This window comes from Caloenas nicobarica, chromosome 1, assembly GCF_036013445.1.
Source record: "Caloenas nicobarica isolate bCalNic1 chromosome 1, bCalNic1.hap1, whole genome shotgun sequence".
In the NCBI taxonomy this organism is placed as follows: Eukaryota; Metazoa; Chordata; class Aves; order Columbiformes; family Columbidae; genus Caloenas; species Caloenas nicobarica.
Genome location: NC_088245.1, coordinates 73,888,455 through 73,910,694, shown reverse-complemented (window position 1 = coordinate 73,910,694; position 22,240 = coordinate 73,888,455). Strand labels below are relative to the sequence as shown.

The window sequence follows — 22,240 nt, the reverse complement described above, 5'->3', positions numbered from 1 at the left end:
TAAACTGAGGATTTAGAGACAATCTGGATTTTAAGATGCCAAATTATGAAACAAGGTGGTTCTATATTGCCATAGAGATCCACTTGTTGCAGCAGCCTGTATGTACTGTTAAATGCTATTTCTCCCTGGGACTCCAGTAGGACTCTGCTGGTCTTGGTGCCAGCCATTTAGTCTCTGGAAGAAGCTGAAGTGTTATTTCGGAAAAGAGCAGCTACATTTTTTTTTTATGTTCTTCCTTTTTTTTTTAATTATCTTAAAATTTTTCACAACCAATTTAGATCACTGCATATTTTTAGTTAAATTAATTCAATATATATCTTTAAGTTTGGGCTTTCCTGACCTTTTTTCCTTTCCTGTTTTTTGCTTGGGAAAAGAGGTGAAAACATCTCATAAAAGTCAGCTTCTGGTTTTATTTTTGATTGGAGTGATTTTTTTTTCACACTTGAGCGCACACACACATCCATAAAATAATTTTTCTTGAGCAAACTGCAGAAAGTCTTGTCACTCATCAAGCACTCATGGCACTGACCTCTAGCGTTTTAGATGATTTGAGTTCTGTCTCACACACAATAGGACGCAATGTTTCAATCAGCTTATTTTTTGTATAATAATGTGGAACTTGGCATCAAACAAAGCATTTTAAGTAGAACCAGCTGGTGGCAAGTGTTTTCGGGGAGGAAGTCTGGACTTGTGATTTTCCTCACTTTCCTCATTACAGATTTGGTATCTTTAAACTGTAATACTTAGCAATTTTCGCCATACTTTCCTCTATGCTGTGTTGGTCAGACTTGTTGGCTGGTGAACAGCTAGAAGGATTTGAGGCTAAACAAGCACTACAGGAGCCAGCCTGTTGATTTGGCATCTTTGGAAACTAGGGTATTGTAGAAACTACACAAGTTGCTGGGGAAAACAAAACAAAACAACAACCAACCAACCAACAAACCCCAAACCCATTATTTCTATAGCAAAAATTTTCTAGAAGTTTTCCAGCTTGTAGCAAAGCTTGAGAAAGGACTCTATGTCTTGGGACATTCATCTGTGGGAAGGTGTATCAAGCAGGGACATCTAGGACATGCTCTATTCACCTTTGCTGTTTGGGCAGGTTTTGATGGAAGCAACAGTTACCTGTGAAGCACAAGGGTGTGTCATTCAGACTTATGCACGTTTTTACCCACTCAGCTAGTGAGAGATTTAGAGTCATAGAGCAAGATAATCCAATCCCTTATCTCGGTTACAAACAGGTGTTGTGATTTCCATCAAACGTAACACATTATGTAGAACATCTATCTCTCAAAAGGAACACGCATCATCTGAGAAAATAAGCTAGAGCGCAGGAAATCTCTTTTGTCAGAAGTTTTGCTGGTGAACTTAATTTTATTTACAGGACTAGTAAGTTGTGCATTTATTTATTTGTAGCATCATATAACCACCAGCAGAAAATAACTTAAGCAGCAGTGCCCCCGAAGTCAAACCATGGCATAAATCGCCAATAGCTTCAATTGCCACAAATATCACCACCTGAAGACACACACTTTCTGTTTGTCCCCAGAGAAGAATCAAGGATAAAGCACAGCCTTTGTAGAAAGTTCTTTCAACTTTGAAATTCATTCCTTTTCACAACCTGTGATCAGACAGTTTTGACCATTGAAAAGCATGATGCAAGGTGCTTCATTTTGCCATTGCTCCCTCTTCAACTGGGCAGGTAGCCAGGATCTCTCTCATGGGTGGAGGTGAAAAAGGGAAAGACGAGTTCTGATGTGTCAAGAGCTGCTGCTTTGAAAGTTGTTTGGTTTTAATCTTGTGAAGCACATTTCCATAGCAAAATGCTGGGCATAGTAGATTTTTTTTTTCTGTTTGTTTTTGTTCTTTAAATAAATGAGCACTTGCTTATGGACAGGAGGGTAGATGAGAGGGAAAGAAGGGGTATTTTGTTTTTCAAAAGTGTAGAGATGCTTCTTGACTTTTTCTTTTTCTTTTTTTTTCCAAAGAGGAAAAAAATCTGAGCTGTTTGGCATTCAGATATGGATAGAGATTAATTTCTGTCTATGAACTTAAGTCAAGCATTTTTTTAATGTTAGCCTAGCACATACAAAATTTACACATCTATACAAGGGCCCTCCTCTAGAAGAGGAAGAAAGAGAAATGGATTTTTAAAGAAAGAAATAATTTATGTCTGTATGCGTCACAGGTGGCCAGAGTCTCTGTGCTCTTTGTGGAGTGATCCAAATTTGTAAAAAGTGAGACTGTTGTTGATCTTCAGTATATCCATATCAATCTGTTGGAAACTATGGACCTACTTGGATATACACTGTTATATATGAGATAACATACATATGGTACAGTATCCTTGGTGCAGTGAATAGCAACTGTGCATAAAGCTATCACTGCATTTGAATAGGCTTTCTTCCCACAGTGCAAGTGGCTGCCCAGTGTGTAAGCAACAATACATGATGAGCCGGTGTTGCTGTTTATGTCTCTTCAGCTCCACAAGCTTTGGTAATTAGACCTGGTCCTGGCAGACTGGGATGCTGAAGTACACCTGATGTCCCTGGAAAGGGCAAAGGGATATAACAGAGGTCTATATTAACCATGAATGCCATTGACAGAGTGAAAAAAGCTACTCTTCGTTAGCTTTTCCACTACAAGAACCAGGGGCCATCAGATGATGGAGCCAGGCTGGGAAGAAACAAATGCAGGTCATGCAGGTGTTGGTAAATCTGTGGCACTCCTTGCTAAAGCATGAGGTACATGCAAAAGCCTTACAGGAGCTCAAGAAGCAACTAGCCATCTACTTGGAATGAACATCCATTGAGGGTTACTGACAAATGACATGAGGCTCAGAAGATGCCCTGAGCCTGCGAAGTAATTCAGGGGAAGCATCACATGTGCTTCACCTGTTATTACTCTTCCCTGGGGGTCTGTTTATGGGCTGTTGGAAATAAGATGCTGCACAAGATGGATGCTTGTTCTGAGACAGTATAGTCATTCCTATGTTTCCATATTACTCTTGAGGAAGACTGCAAGCATAGTGTCTGAATGTGACCACATGGAAACTGGCTGCTTCAGAACTTTTGTTTTCTGAGATTTTCTCAGGCCTTGAAGGGGAAGAATGTAACAAACCAGTCCCCATTTCCATTGCTTTCTAATGCCAGCCTCACAGGGCTATATAGATGCTCTCTAAACAAAGTGATTCTTGTTTAGTGAGAACTTACAGTACTAGCAACACCAGATCTGGATTTTTGGTCAGCTGTTTGGATCAGACCCGTTTCTGGTGGGGAATTCAGGTTGGAGAACACAGAATAGTTCCTTTTCCCAAGGACACCTCAACTGCTACAAAATGGTTCACTGTTTGTAAGGTACAATGGAGCTCTAAACAGTCCTCCCACTTTGAACCTATGAAATAGCACTGCTGGCACTCAAGGGTTGTCTACATGTAGAAATTGCAGGACTTTAACTACCCTGCTGTCGGGACAATAGTTAAACCTTCTAATTTGGATTTGCAGACACCTGTATAAAAATCCAAATGCCTATGTAGTTATTATCAGGAGAAAAAAAAAAAGACCACACACTGTGGATACAGTTTCCTTGGAACATTGGTGTCCACATAAAAGGTTGCAGCATAGTATTATTGCATCAAGGAAGAAGCCCCACACTTTCCAGCATGAATTCCTCTACCAGCAGAAAAATCTACATATAAACTAAAATGACTTACCGGGGCAGCTAAACTCTTACCTACTGAAATGGCCATTTCTGACATCTAATCGAACTAGGTTCATTACAGTGTCACAGGGATATGAACCTGTATGCTTCCACTTGGCTCCCACCTGTATGCTGCTGTCACAAGCCTAATAGCATCTTCAAAGAGATTTTGGAGAGCACATGAGGAGTTTGGGTGAAATCCCAGTGAGCACTACACAGTTGAAGCCCTTCTTGTAGCCTTACCCACAACACTTGCAGGAAAGGGTGTGCCAACCTGTCACCTGTAAGGAGAGGCTGTAAAAAGGAAACAATAAAGAACAATGGACATTTTCACTGTTCCTTCAAACAGGACATGGCCAGAGTGATCCTCCATCACTCCTAAAGAACTATAATGCTGGTACAATTCTGCAAGAAAGCACTTTGTCACTTATGCTCCTCACACTTCCTTGTCCTATAACAGTTGAAAAAATATGGTTTGCTTGCCACAAAAGAAACATCATGCTGGAATATGCTCTTTGAATTTTGAAGCCACCTTTTTGCTTCTGTGCCTGTTTTTCTCTCTACACCTGTTTTCATTGCATATGTTCTTGGATAAAATATGAAAAGTTGGGAATTTTTCAGTAAAATAAATTCAGTCTGCTGACACAGTAGCAATATAAAAACCAGCTCGCCTATTCCAAAGTACTTTGGGCTTTGGTCACAAATTGTTTTTCACTCTTCCAGTCCTTCTCACCCTGTAACTTCTTGCTGCTCCTTGGGAAATGAGCTAGTGGTCTCAGTGCAGCTTCTGATGGGTAGAAGGCCCCCTCACTGATTAATATCCTTGCAGCAGTGTCAACATTGGTAGTGTCAGTACAGAATGGCATGGACAGACTGCTATGCAAATTGGCATTTTTACATCCTCATGCCCATGCTATCAAAACCACTCATTAATTCATCACAGCATCATCCATGTGCAAGAGCTAAGGTGTACAATCTCTACTTTACAGCTATGCAGCTGAGGTGCTGAAAGAAACGGTATCTTGCTCAGGGTACCACGGGAAGTTCCATTCTAGCACTTTAATCTCAAAATGACCCCAGAACGTCTCACCCCACAAGAGACACCCTCAAAGTAGGAATCAGCCACCATTCTAATACGGATGGTGGCTCCTTACAAGGAAGCATGAGGAGATGAACCCACTGGCCACATGTTCTGGACGAGTGGAGGACCAATACATTTGGAGGTGTTGACCTTTGCATCCTTCATCCAAATGAAATCTCTTTACAAAAGCAAGCAGCCAAACCAGGTGTTGCGTAGAGACACATCAGAAGGTGTAAAAAACTGTCTCTCTTTACTGGGCACACTGAAAGGCAGCATTTAACTCACAGAGATGTAAGAGGCAGATAAGATTGAGTTCTGGGCACTTCTGCAGATGGAGGACTGTGGTGTTGAAGGTGGCCAGAGGGTGGTAGCACTGCACAGCTGAAGTGCCACAGCCCTCTGCACCAGGAGGAGGGAGAGGTGGGCTGAGGGAGCCTCTGATCCTTCTGGGTATCTGAGGAAGAAGAGGAAGGAGAAGAAGTTGGAATAAATGGTCAAAACTTTAATACTAAAAGAGTGTTACTAAAAATAGGCCTTATCTTTTATACTGCTCTTTCCTGATTCCTTCAGCAGATGACTTAAACCGGTTTCCTCGTCTTTATACTGGAGGATGCTTCTCTGCCCTCTTCAAACCAAGGTAAAAATAGCTGTGGCTTCTTCATTTCTTGTGAGGAAAAGGAGGAAGAAGAGGTCAGGAAAGGTGGCTTTTGAAACAAAGATCAACTTTTCCAAAAGCATCTCACTTTCTTAGGCCCTAAAAACCCTGTGCTACCTCAGACAGTGCAATCCACTGAAAACACTCGCAGCTTTTTCCTGGGCTGCTTCTTTTTCAGATGGGGCTTCTACTTTTTCAGATGGCGCTCCTTCTGGCGTGGCAGCCACAGGCTGTCAGACTTAAGCTTCTGCCCTGTGGCACATAACGACTGCAAACAGATGACCCCACCAGCATGCCGGTCATGTACAGCTTCCAGACAAGGCTCTCAAAGCACTTCGGGAACCTAAGTATACTTGGTGTTGTGAAAGACTTCTGGCGTACAGCTGTATCTCCATTTTGTAAGCAAGAATTATCCCTTTAATTTTGCTGAAAGGAGGAAAACTGAGGAAATAGCTTTCCTAAGGACACAGATCACACCACTGCTAGTGTCAGGACTATCGCATGCACACATATTGTGCACATGTGCATATATTGGTGTATCTACCTGTTAGTATTCTTCGCTTGTAGTTTAAACCACAGAGGATCCAAACATCACAGCCTCCACCTCTCATTTTACTTGGCATTATGTATTCTAGAGCTATAAAAAATAGATTTGGGCTGCTGGCATCAATCATCTCTTCTTCTCTCCTATGCCACTGTCTGTCCTACTCCTATTTCAAGTTGCATTTACCATAATAGTTTAAATCAGACTAATGTGTTGGCCTTGCCATGTGACCATAGCCAAGTGGCTTTGCTCCTCCAAGCCTTGGTTCTCCCATATGCGAAACGAAGGTAGCGACACTTACCCCACTCTGTGGAGGACTCCGAGATCTCCAGCTGCTGTGCAAGAGACAATGGCATAATTATAATTGCCAAGGAACTGTAACGCCCCACGCTCGGTGGAATTTCTTTGTCTGCCTCCTAATGCTGTACACACCATCAATGGATTTTTTTCTCCTTCTCCATTCCCTTCTTGATGCTTTTTCCTTACTTGCTGCCTCCTCTCTTCTCCCCTAGGCCTCTCTCAAGAAAATCTGCCTTCTCTACTGATCCATTTTCTTCCCCTGGCTTGTCATCTCCCTTCTCTTCATAACTGCTTGTATCAATAGTTGCTTCACCACCATTCTCTCCCCTGCTCCCTTCCTCCAAAATTTTCCCTCGGCCTTGACACTTTCTCTAGAAACAGCCACAGGCTATTTCTAACCTTTCTTCTTTCAGCAAAGCACTTGAGAAATCAGCTTGCTGTCGTCTCTCAGCAGGGAGGCTGCCATGCTGCCATGGTTCACTGACCGGGCTGGGAACCAGGAGCTCCTGGTTGGTGATGGTGACACCACCACTGACTCACCACCTGGCCTTCGGCAAGCCGCTCAGCCGCTCTCCTCTCCTAGCTTTCAAATAGGAGTGGTAATTATGCACTTACCTCACATAGGTGTTGTAAAAATTTAATTACCACTTGTAAGATGCTATCTAAGAGTGAAACGTGTCTTCATCTCTCACAGTGGTAGCTGTGACCACTGCAATCTGCACTTAGTTCAGGCCCTGCTGTACCAAAGTGTCTTACCCATGCAGCTGAAGCCTTCCCTCCTTCTGCTCACAAAGGTCCCTGTGCCATAGTCCTCTGTGTCAGAGGAGTCTCCCTGGCCATGGCTGATTCCCCCTGGGTAACAGGCGAGGAGGCTGAATCCCACTCCAGTCAAGGTTCCTTATCCAGCCACTCCTCTGATCACTCTCTCCTCCTGAAACTGCTGGCCAGGTCTCTCCTGATCTGAGATCCTGGTCCCCTTCTCCTCAGTTGCCTTTTCCATCCTCACTCATTGCCTTGCTCTTCCCTTTCCCTCTGCTTTGGCTGACAGGACCTGTCCAAGCTGCCCTCCCTGCTCTTGTGACTCTTCCTTCCCGGCTGCCCTCTCAGCCTGTCTCAAGCAGTACAACCCAAGACTTAGCCTTTGAGTTCTTCAGGCAGTGGCAACAAAGACGGCTCTGTCTCAAGACTGTCCACCTGTGAGGGTGGGAAGGGGCAGTGGACCATGTGCCAGGCAGGCAGAGGTGGCAATGCCACCACTGTCCAAGTGACACACCATAGATTGTGAGGACAGCGCAGGGCAGTGAGCAACAGTCCAGAGCCCAAACTCTCTGTCCTTTCATGAATGCATGTGGGGGCTCTACAGTCTGGTCCTCCATGCCCAATATTAAGTAGGAGCAGAAGCATCCTCAGATACTGCCCCTGGTCGTTTCACACAAAAAGGACACAAAACCCACTGGGACTGATGTTCCCAAGAATAGTGCTCAAGCTGAAATCAAGAGGAAGGGGCTAGGGACCCCCTGTTGCTACCAGAGACTTGTGCAGAGTTGGGCACGATAAGGTTAAGCCTTGGTACCCAGGTCCACTCACCTCTGTGCCTTTTCTCAGTTATCTCTCAAGCTAATATTGGGGTCAGCCCGAATTTCTGGTCTTAATTACGCCACTCCCTAAACACACCAAAAAAAATCGTCAGCGACTTGGGCTAATTACCACCTCGTTCCTGTAAGAAGATGATCAGTTTGCTCTGATGGAAACTGCAGAATATGCAGTGCCCAAAGAAGCTGCAGTTAACCCTTCTGGATGCAGACTTGCTTTTGGAAATGGAAGACAATAACAGAAATAAAGGCCACTTCAGACCAGGGCAATCGGAATGACCTGTAACTCAACAGGAATAGAAAAGTTGTCTTTATTTTTTTTTTTTTAATTATTGGCCAAAATCTTTGTCTTTGGGGTGTATTTGGCAGTTTCTGAGCTAAGGTTATAAAAGCGTGTGAGGATGGAGTAAGACCTGTGAGTGGAAACTGTAGCCATTCTCAGCTACGGAGAGGCTACTGCCTATCCATAATGCATGCACTCTAAACTATATCCATAAACGTCAGACATGATTTAATAGGCTATAAAATCCTGCATCATGATGCCACTGGAACTATTGAAAATAAAAGCAGATAAATCACAATTCTGTGCAACAAGCTGTACTCACACAGTTTTTTTTCATTTACGGGGGTTTCATTCTGCTGTTCGCTGAGCATGCACTACTCTCACTCAGCCCTGAGTTGAGTTTCCATTTCCTTTTCCTTTTCCAAGCTTGAGTTTCCCTTTCAGCCCACTGGCTTTGCAGCTGTGTGGTCACGCTGCTGTAAGCCCCTGCCCCGGAGGGTGCAGAACTGGACAGAAAGGTCCTGAGCTTCCACAGGTTTGGAGCAGCAGTACCATTTTTTTTTTCTCTAGCAATACTGGGCAATTGTTGTAAGCAGATTGACTGCTGTTGCTCATATGATGTTATTCTTCACATTAGATTACAAGCATTAAATCTGCTAGACAATGTTTACCTGGCAGGAAAACAATTTGTGTCACTCTTTTACTGCCAGCAAGATATAGAGTTATAATGACATGGATGACAGAGGGTGCACCACAACTTGGAACAGGCACGACAGCTGTAATCCTGTCACCCTGTGGAGAAAATGCTGCTGAAAAAGGAAGACGGGGGGGCAAGCCTGTGATAATATTACTAGTAGGGAGGATTGGGCTTTGAGAAAAGTTTGCTTCACCTCTGCAGCTGAGGTGAGTGAACTGGAGAAGTAAAAACCAGCCATAGTACATGCAAAATGTAAATCAATTCGGACTTACCTGACACGGAACTTGAACTCTGTCCCTTCAGCTTCTACTTTTTGTTTACAATGTTTTGCAGTAACAGAATATAGCTCGGTAAGTTTTTTTACTTTTACCTTGAGTTTCATCATATATCTTACTATTCCTTAACTTTCCTGGTCTGAGTCATATAATTACATATGAAATAGGAAGGCAGTTGGGAAGGTGAGAAGGCAGGGAGGAAGGGAGGGATAAACAGAGAAAAAGTAAAAAGACAAGAAAGGAGAAAAGAAGGAAGGTAAGAGAAAAAGTTTTCTAGCATTCAAAATTTTGGGGAAAAGTTTGAAAACGTACTTTACAAGATAAAATCCAGAGGCAAGATAAGAAAATGCAGACACATACAACTTACAGAATTTTCCAAAATAATTTTTCCCCTCAAAATCTTGTGAATTTGGGGTGAGAGGCAACTAACATATTATTTTGAATTCCTGATATTGTCAATATTGACACGGTTCTGGAATAGGCAAGAACAAAGCATGATGGTACAACTTATGTCTGAAATTGGTAGCCAACAATCTAGTCCTTTGCAAAATTTTTTTCCAAAAATCCTGCTTTTGGTAATCTTCTTTGCTTTCCTACATTTACTGGTGGTTTTGCACACCCTGTGGAGTTCTGCCTGCTCAAGAAATGAGCCCATGTTCATGGTGATGTCCCTGTGGCATTGAGGATTTCTGTCCCAGCTCTGGCTGCACACACGCTTGACCAGTGTAGCCCTGTCACTGCACATCTTCAGGGGATGCTGGGAAGTTCCTCGCATATCTGCAGAGATTTAAATTCCATTTAAACAACCACCATTGCTGAAATAGGTTGAGCTGGGAGGTTTTGCCTGGTGCAGGCTAGCCTCTTATGCCAGCTCCTCTGCAACTCCCTGCCACTGATCTTCCCCCAGCAGATTCCATCTGTTCTTCTCAGCCCTTCCAGGCTCAGAAGGTGCTCTCCCTCCTCCACAGCACCTCTGATACAGCCTGTCTGGCCTTGCCCATCTCTAGCCACAGGCAGAGGTCCCCTGCTTTTAGTTCTTGGCCATTGCATGCCTGGTGGTCCTTCCACATGTTCTGTCGGGGCAAGATTTTGTAGGGTCAGGGAAAGAAAAGGCACCTGGCCAAGCCTCTTCTCTCTTTGGTAGTAAGCAATAGGGCTACTAGCTTGAGCTGAGGGGTGAAGCCACATCTGTGGCTTTGAGGGACCACAAGATTCCTGCTTAAGGTATCCCTGACAATCTCCATCTGCTTGTAGAACAGCGAAGGGGAACTGAGCTGGCTTTAAACACAGAGATGTACATACACAGACACATAGATTATATATTCCTTGTGTCTCTTTGCAGCGCTAAAGGCAGCTGCTGGCATGGCCAAAGGAGAGTGTGCTGTGGCCTGCACAGTGCAGCTGTGTGGGACAGGGCACTTTTACAGGGTGCCAGTCCTGGAAGCTTTGCTTTGTGGCACCATATTGTAACTAGAACACTAAAAGAATCATAGAATTTTAGTTGGAAAAGACATTTAAGATCATCGAGTCTAACCGTTAACCTTATAATGCCAACTCCACCTCTAAACCATGTCCCCAAGAACCTCATCTACACATCTTTTAAACCCCTCCAGGGATGGTGACTGCACCACTTCCCTGGGCAGCCTGTTCCAAGGCCTGGCAACCCTTTCTGGGAAGAAATTGTTCCCAATATCCAATCTGAACCTTCCCTGGTGCAACTTGGGGCCAATTCCTCTCGTCCTGTCCCTTGTTACTTGGGAGAAGAGACCAACACCCTCTATGCTCCAACCACCTTTCAGGTAGTTGTAGACAGCGATAAGGTCTCCCCTCAGCCTCCTTTTCTGCAGGCTGAACCCCCCCGGTCCCTCAGCCGCTCCCTATCAGACTTGTGCTCCAGACCCCTCACCAGCTTCGTTGCCCTTCTCTGAACTCTCTCCAGCACCTCAATATCTTGTAGGGTCCTTCCCCCAGCTCCAGAGACCTGCAGCTGTAGACAAGGACTTGGTTGTAACAGCCTCATGGTGCCATTGTGCTGCTCCACAGTGGTGTGAGAAGGGCCTGTGGTCCCTGGCAGTTTAGCCCAACCTGACAGTCAGGTTTAGCTATTGCCAGGTTGGTGTCACTGGAGTTAGTGCTCTCAGGAGCTCTGTCAAGGCCACCCACTGCCTCATTTTTACATGCTGCAACATCAAAGTATTTACCAGGAGTAGCACTGTCAACACGTGTCTAAGCAGTGACTTGTGTAGTGAAGTTCACTTTTCAAATATGACTAAAAACTTGCCTATCAGAAGACGCTCTGCTGCTTTGTACAACAAAGGAGTTAAATGAGTACAGCCCTCAATCCACCTTCCCCTTCCTCCTAACAGAATAGTCACACTTACAGCAGTAAAAAAAAAGTTTATCTTATTTATAGAAGCAATATACTAGATGATTCAGGATAATCCAGTATATGACGATGTGTGAGGATGACATAGTTTAGAGCATCAAACATGTTCAGGATTCTTGTTTTACATATATTTGCTGCTGGATGAATAGGTGTCATACCAGGATTTTTGCACTTCCATTTTGACTGTTGTGGGTTTCTGAAATGGTAAAGCCATACAAGTGCCTTTGGAAATTGTATAAGCATCTTTATATCAAAATGCCTACATCTTTAGAGAATGCACTAGTATTGCTATTTTGATTAAAACAAAATCAAACAAAAGACCAAACCCCAAACAAACCTTTTACAGAAATCATTGTATTGGTGCAAATCCCATTCATAGAGCCAGCCCTGATTATTTAGAAGACCACTGAATCTCAAAGATTAGGCTCTCAGGTGAACAAACAATAATGCACATAATACAGATCTAGCATTTCTTACTGTAACACCTCAGACTGAATTTCATTTATATTCCTAAAAGGCAAAGATTTGGGACTTCTACTAAAAGAAACATTCATAGAATCATAGAATAGTTTGGGTTGGAAGGGACCTTTAAAGATCATATAAGAGGTCATCTAGTCCAACCCCCTGCCATGAGCAGGGACATCTTCAACTCGATCAGGTTGCTCAGAGCCCCATCCAGCCTGGCCTTGAATGTCTCCAGGGATGGGGCATCTACCACCTCTCTGGGCAACCTGGGCCAGTGTTTCACCACCCTCATTGTAAAAAACCTTTTCCTCATGTCTAGCCTGAATCTCCCTTCCTTTAGTATAAAACCATTAACCCTTTTCCTATCACAACAGGCCTGCTAAAAAATTTGTCCCCATCTTCCTTATAGGCCCCTTTTAAGTACAGAAAGGCCGCAATAAGGTCTCCCCAGAACCTTCTCTTCTCCAGGCTGAACAACCCCAGCTCTCTCAGCCTGTCCTCACAGCAGAGCTGTTCCAGCCCTCTGATCATCTTGGTGGCCTCCTCTGGCCCCTCTCCAACAGGTCCATGTCTTTCCTGTGCTGAGGGCTCCAGAGCTGGATGCAGTGCTGCAGGTGGGGTCCCACCAGAGCGGAGCAGAGGGGCAGAATCACCTCCCTCGACTTGCCGGCCACATTCTTTTTGATGCAGCCCAAGATAAAATTGGCCTTCTGAGCTGCAAGCACACATTGCCAGCTCACATCCAACCTTTTATCCACCAGAACCCCCAAGTCCTTCTCCGCAGGGCTGCTCTAAATCCCTTCATCCCTGAGCCTGTTTTGGTACCAGGGGCTGCCCCAGCCCAGGTGCAGGACCTCGCACTTGGTTTTGTTGAATCTCATGAGGTTTGCATGGGCCCATTTCTCGAGACTGTCCAGGTCCCTCTGGATGGCATCCCATCCCTCAGGCATGTCAACTGCACCACTCAGTTTGGTGTCATCTGCAAGCTTGCTGAGGGTGCACTCGATCCCACTGTCTGTGTCATTGGTGAAGATATTAAAGAGTACTGGTCCCAGCATGGATCCCTGAGGGACACCACTCATCACTGATCTCCATCCAGACATTGAGCCAATGACCATTACCCTCTGGATGTGACCATCCAGCCAATTCCTCATCCACCAAATAGTTCACCCATTGAATCCATATCTCTCCAATTTAGAGAGAAGGATGTTGTGGAGGACCATTTCAAAGGCTTTACAGAAGACCAGATAGACAACATAGGTAGCCCTTCCTTTGTCCACTGATGTAGTTACTCCATCATAGAAAGCCACTAGGTTGGTCAGGCTGGACTTGCCCTTGGTGAAGCTGTGCTGGCTGTCTCAAATCACCTCCCTGTTCTCCATGTGTCTTAGCATAGCTTCTAGGAGGATCTGTTCCATGATCTTCCCAGGCACAGAGGTGAGGCTGAACCTTGGAAAAAGAACTTGCTTGAGAATATTAAGTGAAAGCTGATCTTATTGCTAATGATGAGAAGTAGCATGACTGATGCACACCAGGGCCATAAAATGCAACTTGGTTTCAGAAACCAATTTGTTAAGAGAAAAACAATCATAGTGCTAAATATACAATAAGCATCACTACCACAGCACCTCTGCGCACCAGCTCTCATGGATTTCCTGGTGTGCCCTCAAGACCAAAAACTATGTGGCATGCTAACATCAATGTATCCTTAAATGTTCTTGGAATTTACTATTGTCTCCTACTGCGTTTGGTTCCTTAAGAGCCTGATCCTGTCCCTCAGTCTAGAGGAGTCATCTCTATTGAGGCTCAGTAATGTCAGCAGATCCATCAAGACACATCAAGTGACTATTTGTATCTGCTCAAACATTGGAATACAAAAATAAAACTAGTAATACACATGAAGCAAAGAAGCAAGCACTAAATAAGTGAATCAGTTAAATTGTGCCAAGGAAAGATAAAGGGAGGGAAAAGATAACAACAGAGAAACCAATGATTATTATACACATCTGAGGTACTGCTTTACACTGCTGAAATCAGAAAACCAGTACTCCAAAGAAGAAATGAAAACCTTGGCTTTTGGCTGGATGTAGGTTCCCAAGTGTGTAAATCCTTTGGGAAACAGGTTCCAACATCCTTCAGGGACGTTTGACAAAACTTGCCTAGCTGTTAAGAAAGTGGAGGAAGGAAGACATTGGGAGTCCCACAGCTCCCAGGTGAGGCCCAGGTGACCGAGAATCAGTGGAAGCCAATATGCAGATGCACTGCCATAGACAGAAAATGAATAGTCCTAATGAAAGGTTGGTTTGCCACGTTTTCCTTACAGCTTGCTCTGTTTTCATGGGCAGACTCTACACCAGAAAATAAAACCATCAAAAGACAGATTTTCAGGCCACTATGAAGAGAAAGAACATACTTCTGTCCATGGGTTTTCCTATCCTGCTCCTGTCACCTAACATGCCACCCATCTCCCTTTCCCAGGAGAGCCCTAAGCAAGGCAGGAACTTGGCTTCACTTCACAGGCCAGAGTATGGTCACCTTTTCCCTGAATTCGTGTTGCTGCCATTTATCTCAGCAAAAAGTTAGGGGATTTCTGGCTAGGGCGTTGATGAAAGGTGGCTCTGTGGGATTGTAAATCTCACTTTCAACTAAAAGGTCCTCCCTGGAGATAAGGTAAGCAGTAGTGTCTGGGTGGGAGGGAAGGAAACTAACTGGGAGTCTGTTCAAGGTCTAATACGAGCTAATGCACTTCCTTTCCGCTCTATGCAATCCCCACATGGAGCTGACCTAAAGGGGAGCTGACAGCTGGAGAAGCTTTTTTCTCACATTTCCAGAGCAACTGCCCTGCAATCACAGACCAACCTGCTCACGAGGAAATTTGGTGGCTTTTTCCATCTCCTGCAAAAGCAGCAGCCAGGACCATATAGTCTGAGGTCTCAAGAGGGGTAACTAATAAGAAGAACTGTGGGAAATCAGGTCAGAGAAACAAGGGCAGAAGGAAGAAGAGAAGCTAACACAGTACAAGGAGTATGGCCCTCCTTGTTCAAAGGGCTCAAAGATGTTCTCCAGTCACAGTGGCTAGTATGGTTGAGGCATATCTGCTCCTGGAGGCGTGGGCAGGGCAGAGGGTGGTGTGGCATGTGTTTTGTCCAGCCACGTTTCCTTCCCCAGCTTTTTTACAGCAGCATCAATGGGAACAAATTCTGACACAGTGTCTGGAAAGGTGTTGCACTCACAGCTGTGGCCTTCTCTACACGTTCACCATTTCTCTCCCTACCTTGTCTAGTTACCATCCATTGTACTCCCATTTAGTGGAGCAGTGGAAAAAAGAACAGAAGGAGCTGGAAGAGAACAGCTCTAAATCAGGTTGTGATCTTGGACAAATACTTGCAACCATTCATACTGGTTGAGAGGTCTGCCAAGATGGATCAAAGCCTGTATTTTTAAGGGCCATCAATCAAAGTGGGAGGAACAGCAGATATCAGTGACCCCAGAAAGAACAGATGTCAAAACTCCAGGCAGAAAAATGAGACTCGGGACACATAACTTCACCACAATCTCCATGGAGAAAAACAGATTGCAGTCGAACTGCAAGAGGGAACACTGAGGAGTACAGAACAAGATCTGATTCATGGTGATGGCAGCTAACAAATTTCATACAAGCTTCTGAGGCAACTTGGAGACAAACTACACCATGATGGGGTTTTGGCTGCATTCACAAAGGATCAGGCAGGTACTTGTCCAGAGAGGACAAAAATAATTTAGGGGAGTACAGTACATAGTTATAACCAGGATGAAAATGGACAAATGAAAATACAGGCCAAATATCGTCCTGACCACAGGACTTGCTGGACCGTGAAATAGTCTCCCAAGGAAAGAGGTGGAAGCCCCATTACCTGAGGCATTTGAAAAGAAAGCACGCAGAGCAATCAAGCACGTGCTGTAAATCTTCCACCAGCAGGGGAGAGGAGCAGATGACCTAACAGGTCCTCTCCATCTCTAATTTCTACATGTAATATAAGGAATCACAAAAAGCCCCAGCTTGCCATGAGATACAGAATAATGACTCAGCACTTGGGGAAAGCCAGTGATAATCATAGAGGTAGAAAGGGAAAATGTTACAGAGATGAAGCAGAGAGAAGAACAGGGCAGAGAGCAGCATTGTAAAAGCAACAGAGATGCAACAACTCTACTCCAGCAGTTCAGCCAATCCTTTAGTATTGAGTTGGCCCTAAATTAAAAAAGGGTTATTGGTTGCTAGGCTGAGAGAGAACCATACCTTCCCTCCCTCCTGCTCATTTAGTTTCAGGGACTGGCCAAAACGAAGCTGTAAGAGGCTGCAGGGAGTTGGTCCTGGTTTTCAAAATGGCCTGTGGGAGCCCACCAAGGGATGCCTGCTGGGAGATCTCAGCAGCCTCACCTCTTGGCCATGCAGGTGAAGCAGCACTGCATTTGACGCAAGCATGCCACAGCCAAGCAGATGTCATGTAACATGAGCTGAGACTTGATTAAACCACTGTGGCATGATTCCCCCTTGCTGGCTATATGCAGTAGCACCAAATCACTCAACAGGAGCCTATTCTTTCCCAAGGCACAGCATCCTTACAGCAGACTCCAGCGGTGGTTCTGCTTTGCATCGACACGGCTATGGGCAGGACTCTGCTCTCCGGCCTGTTCGGGACTTGCAATACAGCAGGTGTATTTAAAAACCAGCCAGGACGCTGCAAGCTGTCTTTTAAAATCACAAAGATATGGATGAAGAGATGGCTGAGTTACTTCTCACCTTTGTCCCCTCTTTTCACCCCTGTGGTGAGGGGTACGGCTGAACCCAGCCCCGTGACTCCAGGCGCTGGAGGGTGAAGGAAAAGAGCAATACCATCTAAGTTACAGTATGCACCCCATACATCGGGGGTGACACAACGCCCCCTCCGCTCGCCCCCGAACCACTGCGCTGAGCTACGCGCAGACCCGCTCCGGAGTCTAAACACACACAGAGCCCCGTGGGCTCCCGGTGCCGCCTGGCAGGAGCGGTCTCCTTCGGGGCGTCCGAACTCCGGTGGGGCTGGGGCCGGCCGGCCATGGGGCGGGGGAACGACCTCCCGCTCCCCGCTCGGTCCCTCTGGCTTTGCAGTCACAGGCATGGGGGTGAGCGCACCTGCGGGGCGCCGGGCCGGGCCGGGCCGCCGGTGCCAACCCACCCCCCCCGCCCCGGACTTCCCGTGCCCCGCGGTAACCCGAGCCTCATTTCCTGGTCGGGGCTCTTAAAGGGGCAGCCCCGGCGGCGGAACAAAGGCCATTGCGCTGCCCGGGGGTCGGCGCTGCCCCGCTGTCCACCCCCCCGCCTCCGGCTGTGTTCACCCATCCCGGCGCAGCGTTTAAAGGGCGCGGGCGACCCCCCGGCCGCCGCGGCACCCTGCGAAGACAAATGACACTAAGCAAGGCAACACGACCCGGCTGCGCCCTCCCAGCCTCCCCTCCGCTTTGGCCGCCCCGCACCGGCACCCCAGGGCGCCGGCAGCTCGTCGCACTCCCGCCCCGGCCGCGGGGCACCGTGGCCAGCCCGTCCTCGCCCCTCCCCGCCGGGGGCGGCAGCGGCGGCGACCGTTCCTGCCGGCCGCCACCTACTGCCGGCGCGGCCCCTTTAAGGGGCGGTGCGGAGTGCCGGGAACCCACGTCAGTTTCGGCCCCGAAACTCCGGATCAATGAGCGGCGGCGGGGCGGGGCGCAGCACTCGGCCAGGCCAGGCCCGGCCCGGGCCCCTCCGCCTTTCGGTTTCTCTCTTCCAGGAAGGAAAACAGCGGCGGGGAGCGGGGCCGCGCCGGCAGCCCCCGCCCCTCCCGCCGCCTCGCCCCGGCGCCCCCGCCCCTCCCCCTCGGCTCCCCCCTCCCCCATTTCCCGCCCCGCTCCCGGTGCCGCGCGCGCGCGCGCAGCGGCTCGCACACGGACTCGCGCGGGCAGCGGGCGCGCAGTCACACACGCGCACACAGCCACAGGCGCGCGCGGGGGGGTGGCAGCGACCGCGCGCCCCCAGAGGAGCGGCGGCGGCGGCGGCGCTGAGGAGGGGACTCCGCCGGCGGGGCGCTTCCCCCGGGCAGCTCCGCGGGCCGCGCCGCGCCCGCCGCCGGGCCATGGTGGCGGCACTAACTTCCCCTTGAGGGGACGGGTCGGGCCGCGCCGCCGGGCCGGGAGAAGAGCGAAAAGTGGGGAAAGCCCGAGAACTTCTCGTCCGCCTGCGCCCGCCCCGCCGGGCTTCGCCGTTTCCCTCCTGAGAGATGTCTGAGGTTCCTGCTCAGTGTTGCATCAAGGTAAAGCCCCGTCCCTCTGTCCGTCCCTGTGTCTGTCCGGCCCCTGTGAGTGCGGGACGCGCCCGCCCGCGCCTCAGGGCAGTAGGCGCTGTGTTTCGCCCCGGGTTATTTTTTGGGTGAAAATAACTGTTTCTCCCTTATTTTCTTTTTTTTTTTTTTTTTTTTTTTTTTCGCTGCGTGAAGGGCGGTCGCGGGGGGAGGTCAGGGTCCCCCCACGTTTGCGGAGTGCGCACCCCCGGGCCGTGGCGGTGAGGACGGAGCTGGCCGCGGGCGGGGGGGACGCGAGAGGCGGACACGGGGGACGCGGCTCCCGTCGGTTGTCAGCGCCGTGCGCCTGCCCCGGGGGGACACGCACGGCAAAAGCCGCCGCGGCCGGGATTTCACGGTGTGGCTCTTGGCTGCAGGAGCTTTACAGGGAGCCCCGGAGCCGGGCCGGGCCCGGCCTGGCCGCCCGCGGGGGTGGCTGCCCCGCCGTTCCTCGCTAGCAACTTCGCAGAAAGTTTCCTGCCGTCAGGGGGATGCAGCCACTGCTGCTTCCACCAACAGTGGGCTGTGGGGCTTCCGTTTTGTTTTGTGCCTTTTCCTCCCCCCCGCCCCAATATCCATATTATTTTTTTTTTTTTTTTTTTCAGTTGCTGCCTTTACTGGCATTGCTTGCCCGACAGCAGGTAGGGGAGTCAGGGCTGTGGAGTCTGGTCCCAGTCTGCCAGGGCCTCGGGGATGCATTTCTCCGTGGGTTGGCCTGTTAAAGAAAGGGTTGCCCCGTGAAGTTTCACATTGGAAGTGGAGGCGGTGTAAAGCTGAGACAATGGAAACAAAATTGCATTTTCTTTTTTGTCCAGACCCTTCCTGCCTAGCAGCCTACTAGGAATAGTGCTTTCCTCTCTCCTTCCCTCACCCCTTGGTTTTGTTGCAATCATGCATTTTCTTCAGGAGTCACTTTGCCTTGTTGCCAGCCAGGAATCCCCCTTCTGCTTGCGACTAACTCTGCCCAAGTAAGAGTGCTTTAGCAGTTCTCTCTTCCTGCCTGGAAGGAAAAGGTGACTTCCACACTCTTTAAGAGGAAGAGCCTGGAATAAACACTTACTTATTCAGCTTAAAAGCACGACTTTTTGTTTGTTTGTTTGCTTGCTTGCTTGTCCCATGCGTGTGTGTGTACATTTGTGGTGGGAGTCTTGCGTTCTGTATGGTATGACCACAATTTGAAAACTTCTGCGTGTATTTTCTCTTGCTGACTTAAATGTGTCCGGGCCTGTGTCCCGTGAAGTCTCGTGGCTTAGGGAGTCTAGTTCGACTTTTCATAACACAGATAGACTAATTGGATAATAGAGTATTGTATGCGTGTTACAGTATGGCAAAATGCTAATGCAGGTGAAATGTGTATATTTAAGCAAATGCCTATATATATAAACTGAAATATAACTACTGTTTTTTCTGGTAAACCCAGTGGAAAGGTAAGACGTGTTTTCTGGACAGAAGGACACAAATGAATGTCACGAAAAAGTAGTGTCATGTAAGTTGTGTTTTCAACATGTCATTTTGAAAATATGAGGCTTGCTTCTACTCTTACTGAAGTCATCAACAAAAGTACTGTTGTTTTCAGGAATAGTAAAACTGGTCCTTCCCTAACCTAAGGGATGTCATAGAGTCATACTGTAAGGGATCAGCTATATAACAGGAGAGGTACAAGTAAACTTCTATTTGAGTCTTGAAATGATTAAATGCCAATTTTTGATTACATTTAGAGAGATACTGGGAAGCAGCTTTTTTTTTTTTTTTGAGTGACTTTCTAGACATTGTGGTCTGAACTTTTTTTTTTTAATGTATGATTTGTTTACACACTGATCTTGCAGTTATCTTTGGAAGACAGAAACTGTTATTGGCTTCTCTGGTGATTATTTTAATAGTTTCAGACATAGAAAGTACATACTTTCAGACAGAAATGTGAATTTCAAATGATACCATTTCTTCACTGGTCAAACCATTCTGGGTAACTTTCTCTTCTGTTTTTCTAGTTACTGTTGTTTTTTAGACACCTGTTTCAACCAGGTAGAGTTAAAGGTGGTTGTGAACAGCAGCTGGATTTAAGAGGAATTGTTTAAATGGTAGTGTGACTATACAAATACGGTCAATTATTTCTTCAGCAGGCCAGTCTAACTTGTGGCACGGCAAGTGAGGTCGAGGCAGAGGAGCAAGCTCCGCACTGTACTCCAGCTTCGCTGCTAAGCTGCTGTGTTGTTCTGAAAAGTAGCCAAGTATTGTGCTATGAGGGTGTTGCAGGCTTTCGTTAGGAACCTGTGAACTGGAAGCGATGGTGCTAGTGGCTGTATTTTGTATTTATTTTTTTCCCTTCCTCCTCCAACACAGGGCAAGGGTGCGTGCAGTAAATGCCACAGCAACTGGGCTGATGAGCCATGGAGAACTTCAGTGGAGGGAGTGAAGGCTAGTGCTTTGTTTATGCCTGAGCTGCTCAGTTCATGGTCTCCCTATCTCACTTTATTGGACAAGTGCTCTAATAAGACTGAGGAAAACCGTGAGGAGGTGAAGTTTTGGTATATATTTAACTACTGGTAATCAATATAAACTTGCAGTAATATCTCGGTTTGTGTCAAGTACTTATCAGTATGTATGTATGATTGTATATTGATACGTGTTTGCTTTACGGAAAGCATGTGTGCTTACATTAACTCTTTCTCCAAGAGAAGAGAAATATCATGTTAATATCCTGATCTTGCCAACACTTGGGTGTGTGCTTGCCTGGCTGATGGCAAGCAGACCTGCTAACTCCAACTGTGCTGTTGTGGTAAGGAAGCTAAGTGTGTAGGTAAAGAGTCTAAAGCTGTAGAGAGAAGTCGTTGCTGGGGTTTAGAAAACAAGATTCTGAGAGTCAGATGGGCATGAAGATTGGACGCTCCATGTTTGCTACAGCTTAGGGCATCAGCATGCTTTCTGTGTGAACCCATAGGCTTTGGGCTTCTGGCAGGCTCCAGCTCAAGAGGGCCTGAGGGCTTTGACTCCAGGGTGGGCTGGGAAGGGACATCTGGTACAGTTGTTGTATTCAGACACTTCTTTCATCCCAGCTGTTGCAATGTCTACATCGGTAGTTAACCTGAGCCATAGTATTTAGCTGATTATATTATTGTAAGTACTGCCATGACGTTGGCACTTGTTTCAGTATTGGCAAATGATCCTTATGGCCTCACCTCTCCTCCCTCAGATGGGAGAACTGAGGCACAGGGAGCGTGTAAACATCTTGGCAAAGGCTTACAGGAGAGCAAAACCTCAAAGGGAGACAAGACTAGAAATTTAGACACAGGTGATGATTTTTATGATTAATTAAGATCAATGTGGTGATGAGTTCTGTTTAAAACCTCACCTGGAGCTTTGTGATTGTGAGGGTCTCTCTGTTTTTTTCCTGAAATTATAATACCCTGAGAATATGACTGTGGAGTTATATGTAGGCTCAAAATTCAGCAGGCAAGTAGAAGGGTTCCAAAGAGCACAGCTTAATTGGTTTATTTTCCTTTTTATAAATTTGGCACTTTCCGTTGCTTAGTCTGATTTACCATGCAAACAATTGTGCCGGCACAAGTGTGGAGTATTGGGAGAGCGAAAACTGAGGATATGGGTGAGGGGGATCAGCTGCTTCAGATCTCCCAGACCAGGGCTTCTCCAGGCCCAAGCTCCCCTGCAAGTATCTGGCTGATGCTTGGGCCGAGGATGCTTTCTTTGGGCAGCACTGAAAGCACTGAGCCTTCTGTGAGCTAGGTTGCACAACTGACTCCAGTGGAGACTTTATGCAGCTGTACGCTGGTGGATGTGAGCGCTTTCTCTTGCAGTGAGCCGTACGTAGCAGCCTTTGCAATTGCATGGGCACTGCAGGAGTCAGCACAGAACCCTGTAGCTCGAGGACTTGTCTCACTGGTGCTCGCTTCAGATTCAAGGGTGTACTTTGTAATCC

The 22,240-nt window shown here is 47.0% G+C and overlaps 1 protein-coding gene across 2 annotated transcripts in view; it reads left to right on the top strand.

The window, feature by feature from the left end:
- Window positions 1-17,962: 17,962 nt before the first annotated feature.
- ETV6 (ETS variant transcription factor 6) overlaps window positions 17,963-22,240 on the top strand; it is a 144,093-nt gene continuing 139,815 nt past the window's right edge. For both annotated transcript variants that reach the window (XM_065658560.1, XM_065658559.1), the window contains exon 1: window positions 17,963-18,279. In XM_065658560.1, coding sequence (XP_065514632.1) covers window positions 18,247-18,279 — 33 coding nt within the window. In that variant the 5' untranslated portion in view covers window positions 17,963-18,246. The remainder of the gene's footprint in view (window positions 18,280-22,240) is intronic.